Source organism: Pecten maximus, chromosome 13, assembly GCF_902652985.1.
Source record: "Pecten maximus chromosome 13, xPecMax1.1, whole genome shotgun sequence".
Classification (NCBI taxonomy): Eukaryota; Metazoa; Mollusca; class Bivalvia; order Pectinida; family Pectinidae; genus Pecten; species Pecten maximus.
Genome location: NC_047027.1, coordinates 13,782,240 through 13,792,826, shown reverse-complemented (window position 1 = coordinate 13,792,826; position 10,587 = coordinate 13,782,240). Strand labels below are relative to the sequence as shown.

General features: G+C 41.1%; 1 protein-coding gene across 1 annotated transcript; it reads left to right on the top strand.

The window, feature by feature from the left end:
- The first annotated feature begins 1,171 nt into the window (after positions 1-1,171).
- On the top strand, positions 1,172-4,318 carry LOC117340462. The gene has a single exon (XM_033902222.1). The coding sequence runs from the start codon at positions 1,172-1,174 to the stop codon at positions 4,316-4,318; it is 3,147 nt and encodes a 1,048-aa protein (XP_033758113.1).
- Positions 4,319-10,587: the final 6,269 nt, after the last annotated feature.

Here is a 10,587-nt window from a genome sequence, read left to right as displayed (position 1 = left end):
AGTAAGCGTATGCGTTTTCTATAGGTATGGAGGCCCATAGGTGATAGACTGTAATTATTTATTGTACGCTGTGGACCCGCATGTTTACTTAACTGGTAATTCGCATAAGTATGCTATATTATTCAGTAATTATAGTAATATTTAAGTAATGTTATTTAATTATCATGAATTTATATATAATTGTATATCTAGAAACCCCAGTTTGTTAGGAGTGTAAATGTATGGAAGCGCGTAAGTGAAATAAATATCTAGCTCTTGTATACGCGAAGAGACTTTTAAACTACCTGGAATATTACGGATTTCTACAAACTATGTCCTATTTTCTGTATTTACCAGCTTTCTACCGTGGATTATCAAGGGAACTGGGTGAGATGGACCAGCCAACACAGTAACAGTTTTGACCATGACAGGGTCATCTACATGTGATAGTCAGTGGCGGTATAACCCAGCCTTGTTTCCCGGTGATGCAGTTGACTCATATAAGTCAGTGGTCAACAGTTCGACCTACATGTATACCTGTGTGGTTTCCATGTGGCAGTGATGATGATTCCGATATCAGCTGATTGTTATGTTAACACTGAAGTGTTATGAGATACTGAAGTATCTACATCTACACTCATAGCTGGCTACTCATGTGACGTGATAAGGACAGAGGACCAGAGGAGTTGATTGGAAAGGAAGAGGACAGAACTTTTAAAAAGACTGTATATATCCTTATGTGTAGTGTGAGTGTGAGTGTGTGTGCATTTTGTAGATATAATAGCCTTATAAATACTGTAAATAAATATGTATATACTGTATAGAATGCTTTATTGTGTTATCAATACTGGGTATGGCTGTGCCGCTCTGACCACAGTTACAATTTGGTGGCAGCGGTGGGATGACTGGTGCTAGTCTGCTCGGTTGATTTCATGATTTACATTCTGTCAGTAGATGCTGGAAAGGTTTTCCACAGGTTACATGTAGTTAGGATTAGGTTCCCCATTTCTTTCACAGCAGTCTGGACACTGTGTGGCAATTGGTATAGGTGAGCAAGTGAGTAACTGTATTCTGAGACGGGAAAAAGGCCTGTACAAGTATTCGAGGATTTGGGGTGAGTACCTAAGAAATTGTGTTAGTCATAATTATTCATTGTTTTGTTATATGTTCTTTGTTTTACATAGCTTACATCATGTCGACACTCGAGGAATTGATTTTGTATGGTAAGGAGCTTGGTTTACAGGGTCAGGAATTACGCAAGTTCGTATCTGAGGAACAAGCCAAGGCCAGGCATGAAAGAGAAGAAGATAGAAGGGTTAGGCTACAAGAGCTTGAGGAGAAAGAGAAGGAGCGTCTTTTCCAGAAGGAGATGCTGATGGAAAAAGCAAAGCTAGAGAGGGAGAGCGAAGCGAGGGCAATTGAAGAACATAAGAGGCAGATGGAATTGCAAGCTTCCCAGTCAAAACCAACGGTGCGAGATGGAACAGCATTTCGGGGTCCTAAGCTGCCCGCATTCGAAGAGGGTAAAGACAACATGGATGCCTATTTGCAGCGTTTCGAGAGATATGCGACCGCTCAGAAGTGGGACTCGGCTAGTTGGGGAGCAAATCTTAGTGCTCTACTGAAGGGGAAGGCACTCGATGTTTTTTCTCGACTTCCAGTGGAACAGGCACTTAAGTATGAGGAGCTTAAGAAGGCTTTGCTCAGGCGCTTTGAGAAGACAGAGGAAGGTTTTAGGAAGGCATTTCATGCTGCAAGACCAGAAAGCGGTGAGACCTTTTCTCAGTTCTCTTTGAGACTGGAGAATTACTTTGAGAGATGGGTAGAGATGACAGGGACTCAAAAGACCTATGAAGGCGTAATGGATCTAGTTATCAGAGATCGATTCATTTATTGTTGTGGGAGAGATCTGGCGTTATTCTTGAAGGAAAGAATTCCGAAGTCGTTGGAAGAGACGGCCAAGCTTGCGGACCAGTTTGCTGATGCCAGGGGTAGTAGGAGTAACCTAATGACTACAAGGACGACCAAGCATGCTGATAGCAAACCACAACAGAACAACAGTCCACACACAGGAGACAACTCTCGTGGGAAGTCGTTACTGCCATCAAAGGAGAGGAAGTGTTATTCTTGTGGGAAACCAGGTCATTTGTCGTACGAGTGTCGGGGTAAAAAGTCATCTAACGTTGCTGCTGTAGTAGGGGAGATTTGCTCGGAGGACGTTGGTAGACGCAAACACTTGTCAACAAGAGGACGAGGGAGAAGATCTACTAGAAGTAGAAGTAAAAGAAGATGCAGTGAAGGTACTCGGGTACAGGCATCATCTCCTTCAGTTGATAGAAGTCCTCCCACTCTCAGTGAGTCATGCAACATAAAGATGGCTGGAGACAGAGGCATGCCGATAGCAAGTGGATATGTTGGCGACCATTTTGTTACGGTGTTAAGGGATAGCGGTTGTAGCGGTGTTGTCGTGAGGAAGGATTTGGTGGACCCTTCTAGGATTTCTAACCGGCAGCAGGTGTGTTCGCTTGCAGATGGATCCAGGATACAGGTGCCTGTGGCTGAGTTAGAAATTGACACACCCTATTTTAGAGGAACAACTGATGCCTGGGTATTGGAGACACCCCTGTACGACCTGATAATTGGTAATGTACAGGGTGCGAGACCCCCCAACCATCCTGACAACGATTGGCAAAGCGAGAATGGAAGAATACAGGCTGTAGAGACGAGATCTCAGAAGAAAAGGAATCAGAATGGATATCGTGCACTACAGGTGAAGGAAGTTACTGACATTGGGACCATGGACGAGATTAAGAAGGAACAGAAGGTGGACCCTACTTTGTCAAGATTTATGGATATGGCTAAGTTAGACGACCAGCATGAACGACAAGATGGCGGAGTTTCGGTAATATTCTATCATAAGGGTTTGCTTTACCGGAAATTTCGGAGTTCAAAGGTAGCCAATGGTAAGGAGTTTCGGCAGTTAGTAGTTCCCAGGAAATTTCGACAGGCAGTGTTGGACCTTGCACATGCATCCATCATGGCGGGACATCAAGGAGTCAAGAGGACAACAGCACGTGTTCTCTCGGAATTCTTCTGGCCCGGCGTCCAAGCAGATGTGACAAGGTATTGCAGGTCATGCGATATATGCCAGCGAACTATTTCTAAGGGAAGAGTTCCTGTAGCGCCACTGGGGAACATGCCGCTGATTGATACGCCATTCCAGAGGGTTGCAGTGGATTTGATTGGACCAATTCAACCAGCAACAGATAGGGGAAACAGATATATTCTGACGGTAGTAGACTACGCGACAAGATATCCAGAGGCTGTAACGCTACGTGGCATAGAGACGGAGCAAGTAGCAGAAGCGTTGGTTGACATATTTAGTAGGGTTGGAGTTCCAGCTGAGATGCTCTCGGACCAAGGGGCGCAGTTCACTTCTGGTGTCATGCGTGAAGTTGCCCGGCTGCTGTCAATGAAGCAATTGACAACGACCCCTTACCATCCCATGTGCAATGGGTTGGTTGAGAGATTCAATGGTACGCTTAAGCAGATGCTTAGGAGGATGAGTGCGGAACGACCAAAGGACTGGGACAAGTTCATCAATGCATTGTTATTTGCCTACCGAGAAGTTCCACAGGAGAGCTTGGGGTTTTCCCCTTTCGAACTATTGTACGGAAGATCAGTACGTAGACCAATGATGGTTTTGAAGGAATTGTGGACCAAGAATGTGCCAGATGAAGAAGTCAAATCTACATATCAGTATGTGATGGATTTGAGGGAAAGACTGGAGGAAACGTGTCAGTTGGCAAAGGAACATTTAAAGATGGCCAAAGGGAAGCAGAAGAAGTACTTCAACAGGAAATCGAAGGTTAGACAACTGAAAGCAGGAGACAAGGTATTGGTGTTGTTGCCAACCAAAGCCAATAAGTTGCTAATGCAGTGGCGTGGACCATTTCAAGTAGTTGAGAGAGTTGGACCGTCGGACTATCGAGTAAATCGCGATGGTAAGATTAAGACACTCCATGTGAATCTTCTGAAGAAGTATGTAGAACCAGAAGTCAAAAGGTCGGATCCAGAGGTTAGCGAAATCCTTGGGTGTATAGCCACAGCGGTTCTTCATGAGGACGAAGACGATTATGAAGGAAACCCGGAGTTAGAGACACTTCCGTCTAAGACTGGTAAAGAGGGAGTGGATGATGTCGTCCTAGCTGAGGAATTGACGTCATCACAGCTGGAGGATGTCAACGAGCTACTACACTCTTACAAAGATGTACTCACGGACATGCCTGGCCACACCAACACGACATTCATACGACAACATCAGAACCTGTTCGTGTGAAGCAGTATCCATTACCATACAGCACCAAGGAAGTCATAATGGATGAGGTCAAGAAGATGATTGATATGGAAATCATTGAGCCATCGGAATCGCCCTATGCCGCACCTGTTGTAATGGTGAAGAAGAAGGATGGCAGCATCAGATTCTGCATTGACTTCAGGAGGCTAAACCGTGTGACAGTGTTCGATGCTGAACCAATGCCAGACACAAACAACATCTTCGGTCGGCTTGCAGGAGCGCGTTACTTCTCTAAGCTGGGTCTGTCTAAGGGATATTGGCAGGTGCCTATGGCGGAAGACGCGAAACCAAAGACTGCATTCAGCACTCCCCAAGGACTGTTCCAATTTCGGGTAATGCCGTTTGGATTAGTTAACGCACCTGCGACGTTTAGCCGCCTTATGAGGAAACTGTTAGCGGGAATGGACTGGTTGGATAATTTCATCGACGACATTCTCATTTTTACGGAAACATGGGAGCAACATCTGGAAGTGTTGAAGGAATTATTTGGTCGGTTGGGGAAGGCGAGGTTGACAGCACGACCTACAAAGTGTTCGATTGGTTTCATGTCTCTACCTTGTCTGGGGTATGTAGTTGGAGATAAGCGACTTCGACCAGACCAGGAAAAGATCAAGGCTATAGAAGAGGCACCAAAACCAGAAACAAAGAAACAAGTGCGATCGTTTCTGGGACTAGCGAGCTTTTATCGGAGATTCATACCGAATTTCTCTGCAATAGCCATACCTCTGAGTGACCTGACCAAGAAAGGACTCGCAAATAAGGTTGAGTGGAACGACAGTCATGAGAAGGCATTTGTAACTTTGAAGACGATGTTGACCAGCAGTCCTGTTCTGAAGTTACCGGATCTTACACAGGAGTTTATTCTCAGGACTGATGCATCCGATACAGGTATTGGGGCTATTCTGCTGCAAGAGGAGAACGACAAGCCGATGCCGGTAGCATACGCTAGCCGGAAACTTCTTCCCCGTGAGAAGAATTACGCCATTATTGAGAGAGAGTGCTTAGCTATCGTTTGGGGCATACAAAAGTTTGAACCGTACCTGTATGGACGCGAGTTTGTTTTGGAAACAGACCACCAACCATTGATGTATCTGAACCGGACGAGGACAGCTAACGGAAGGCTGATGAGATGGGCTTTGATGTTGCAGCCTTACAGGTTTCGCTTGCGGGCCATCAAGGGTTGTGACAATGTTGGAGCGGATTATCTCAGCCGGGTGTAGGAACCTATATTGGATATAGAGTGGGACGTTGCTGTCGTTAGTCCGGGAAGATCACAGGAATTCCAGTTGGAATACGTAGTGTTGGTATTCTTTATGTTATGCGAGGTGGATATTTTGTGAAATTGTGGCAATTTCATCTGAAGCGGGGGGATGTGTCACGCTCGCATAACTAGATTAGTAAACATGGTAAGTATTTTTGTGGTGTTTCTATGTGTTATGTATGTAGGGTTTGTATTTAGTGGTGCGCTACCTATAAGTCGGACCTCTCTGTCAGGTAAGTATTTTCGATAAGGCGCGAGAGATACCAGATGACGGGCGATCGGTAAGGCACGCTCTGGACGGAGGATCGTTCGAGGTATTGGAGACATTGTTATATTTGTCTCATATGAGTGAAAGCACAGAAAGCTGACTGTGGTTAGTGTTTGGCTCTTTTTGGTTTATATTGCCCATGTATTTATCCGATTGGATTATAGTATTTACCTGTAGGAGACCGGTCAAGCATTTATAGTTGATGCGGTCCACTCGTGCGTGACTGAGTTGTTTACGTGTATGTTTGAATTTCTATAACTAGTTATTGTTTTATCTATATGTTATAATGGTAACTATAGTATCAATAAGCTGTATAAGCAAGATATTTGTATATCAGTCATGTATTAGTTGTATACGGGCCAGTTATTGTCATGTATTTAGTGTAAAGTAAGCGTATGCGTTTTCTATAGGTATGGAGGCCCATAGGTGATAGACTGTAATTATTTATTGTACGCTGTGGACCCGCATGTTTACTTAACTGGTAATTCGCATAAGTATGCTATATTATTCAGTAATTATAGTAATATTTAAGTAATGTTATTTAATTATCATGAATTTATATATAATTGTATATCTAGAAACCCCAGTTTGTTAGGAGTGTAAATGTATGGAAGCGCGTAAGTGAAATAAATATCTAGCTCTTGTATACGCGAAGAGACTTTTAAACTACCTGGAATATTACGGATTTCTACAAACTATGTCCTATTTTCTGTATTTACCAGCTTTCTACCGTGGATTATCAATGGAACTGGGTGAGATGGACCAGCCAACACAGCAACAGTTTTGACCATGACAGGGTCATCTACATGTGATAGTCAGTGGCGGTATAACCCAGCCTTGTTTCCCGGTGATGCAGTTGACTCATATAAGTCAGTGGTCAACAGTTCGACCTACATGTATACCTGTGTGGTTTCCATGTGGCAGTGATGATGATTCCGATATCAGCTGATTGTTATGTTAACACTGAAGTGTTATGAGATACTGAAGTATCTACATCTACACTCATAGCTGGCTACTCATGTGACGTGATAAGGACAGAGGACCAGAGGAGTTGATTGGAAAGGAAGAGGACAGAACTTTTAAAAAGACTGTATATATCCTTATGTGTAGTGTGAGTGTGAGTGTGTGTGCATTTTGTAGATATAATAGCCTTATAAATACTGTAAATAAATATGTATATACTGTATAGAATGCTTTATTGTGTTATCAATACTGGGTATGGCTGTGCCGCTCTGACCACAGTTACAGCCTCTTAAAACAAACAACAATCAGTGATTGTTTTCAACTGATGTAACGAACACATAGTGTCATGTTGCCAGTGTTGAATTAAATTATGTTATTCAATTCAAAGTTTGTATATGCATGAATAATGCACAATGACAACTTATTTGTAATATATATATATATATTTTTTTTCATTCAACGACGATATCAAGAAGAAACTCTCTACGAACCGGCTTTATTTTCTGGTCCCAAAGGTGTCCGGTTTAGACAGAGTGCACTGTACATGTTTTGTTTCATCGGTGCTTAGATCAATTTTATTCATATTTGACTAGTTGTGTTCCTTATTGATGACAATTATTTCAAACATCAGCTGTTCACAAAGAAATGCAACTATGGAAACATTATAAATGGCGCCTTCTGTTTGGTTATGTTGAGATGTTGTCTCATTAAGCTGAAAATTGGTATTCCGGTATTTCAAGGGAGAGTAAACACAAAGGTGCTATTTTCTAATGCAATATATGTTGTTTAGTTACAAACGTCACAAGGGGAAGTCGAGGTATTAGTTAGACATTGACTTACATTTGTAATTGAAAATGACATTGGCAATGGCGGCGGACAGATATGAAACAAGCAGAAGATGATGTAAGGAATATGGAAACCATATTTATTGAGTATGAGTTTGTTACAGGAAAAAACTAATTTCACTAAAAAATCAATTAATAATCAATAAATAAACAAATGCCTTTTTCAATTTTCTGCTTGAGAATTATTCTACACTGCTCCTAGTTCGTTTAATAAGCAATGAATCGGTCTATCATCAATTAACAGTTCTGATTTTTTTGTCTTCAAAATACAAACACAGACAGTATACCCGGTACTTAATTATACACACGCACCACATGCTTTCGTTTGTCTTCGATGAGCAGCTGCAATTTCAGACTGACATAATTCTCCTTGTTATTGATTTCCTTGAGAACTGCAATTACTATAAATTAGAATAACATAAAGGTAAATTTATTTGATAATGGGCATGTTCTGACTCTATTACTTATTAATACTAAAGAAGTGCGGTATACATTTGGTATTTTTGTACAATGGGTGATAATTCAGGGTGATAATGTATCTTTTATCTTACGTTACCTGTCTGTTTATTACTTTGGCCTGAAATAGCCCAGTAGTAATGATGTACATGGAAACAAACATGTTACTAATGCAATAGGCACACCCGTTATCCTGACAAGTACAACCATAAAGCTGGCATCAGTTCCGCCCTATCAGAGGGATACACAAAAAGTACCGTATCCTCCAAAACACACGTACAATCCTCGCACGCATGCAGATTGAAATCCGGGAATGTTGTCATAAAATGAGTCCAGGTGTGGACGTTTAAAAAATTGAAAACCAAACCAAACAGCGGGTTAACGGATACTTGTCAAAACTTTTTGTATTTCCTGGGCGTGATATCAGGTGCCGACATTGCTGTTTACGTCCGCAATTTGAACGATACATTTACATTTGTGTAGAAAGAAAAAAAGTAAAATCAATCAAAATACGTCCATGTGTAGGTTAACTTATTGATTACCACTCGCCATCGAAGCGTGATTTAAAGGTGTCACATAAATAAGTCATACACAATATCCCCTCGATAATATAAGTTTCAGGTGTGTACACAATCAACATAGGAAAACAGGACAAATGATATAATGCATGCTAAATGTTGCATAGTATAACATTATATTTGTTTGATTCAGCAATCAATCCCTGAACAGCGGTGGGCTGTAAACATACTGAGAGTGATGCTGTTACAAGGATTATAGTTGATTTCAAGTGAATTTATCTGTATGTAAAAACTTAACCATAACTGGTTTTTATTAGTTTTACAAATCTATCGCATTTCGGTGTTCCCATAAGGGAAAACACACTGGCGGCTATGTACACCTACCGACGTTGTCATTGAGAATAGGTGTCCCTTAGTCTTATATTCAGGGTTCATTGAAGGGCCTCAAAATTAGTCCGTGTGTATCCTACTGTATGTTGGTCAAAGAAGGCGATCAAAAGTGATGCCCACTAAAGAAATCGTGGGTTTTCCTTCGTGACATCTATTTAGGGAACGACGAAGACACCAAAATAGATATGTAGCCATTGCAACACTTGGTATCTTAAATCTTTCCTTTATTGCATCAATGTTCTGTCTTTCTGTGTTTTGTTTATTTCTATAGCTGTCTTCTTGATTACTGTCCTCATATTACCCTGGCTGTGGCAAGTACCCGGAATAAATGATATATTACGGTGGAATATGCGACATTGTATCTAACAAAAATGGAAAATGTTCGAATGTCATCGCCCCACATATAATATCTACTGACATGCATAGAATAAAATATATATTTGATGTAATGTAAATGAATAATGTCGTCATTTTAACTAAGACTGTAATGCAATATTGTAATAGAACCATAAACTACGAAAAGTAGTAAAAAGTCGTTCCAACGTGATAAAAAACCGTACGTGACACCCCAGGGTCATACAATTCATAATTTTGGTAAAGTACCTGAAGACACTTCCATCTATGAAGAGTATTTTATTCTACTTTATTAAGGTCTTGAGAAGAAATTTCTTGAAATTTCAGTTAATTTGACCCATTTTGGACCAACCCATAAGTCCCTGGGAGTCAGTCGGTGCTAATATACACGTACTTTACGACAGGCATCCCATACTGATAATTCTTACCAAGATTGTATTATTTTCAATGGCACTTAAAACAAATTATGCTCAAAATGTGATTTCCCAATATGAACTATAGTAAACTTTTTTTACCTTTCCAAGGGGGAAATGTGACACCCCGAGGTCATGAAATTCACGATTTAGGTGAAGGACCTAAAGACCTTACGATCTGTGAAGAGTATTTAATTCTACCATATCTGGGAGTTGAGGAGAATATTTTTGAAATTTTAGTCAATATGACCCTCACATCACTGTTAATGTCCTACATTGTGTTGCTGCTCATTTGTGTATTCAGGTAAAATAAACATTGTTGTACTTTATTACAACTTCAACATTCCGATGACGTCACATTGTTGACAGGTTCCGCGTTGTGTTTGCACTGTCTGACACGAAGGCTACCTTAGTATTTTTTTCAATGTTTTTGTTTGTTTTCGATGTTTGAATTGATGAGATATGGTACAGAAAGTAATACCAGCCATGAAATGAGTTTTACGAAAAACGGCAAGTTACGCATAAGAATTCAACTTTCACTGTGTCAACGCATTCCTGATCGAACCCGGGATCGACATTACAACGAAAGAGGCTGTGGTTTTGACATAGGGATGGAACGATGTTTTTATTGCGCCGCTCAATGCACATATTACATCAAACAAATCGTTGAAATACCGTAAGAAACAAAATAAAGGCGTGATGTGTTTTGACGTTGGTAAACTACGGCAGTCGTGGTTGCTTAGATCATATAATAACAGAGAACCTACGTGAAGACACCAGTAT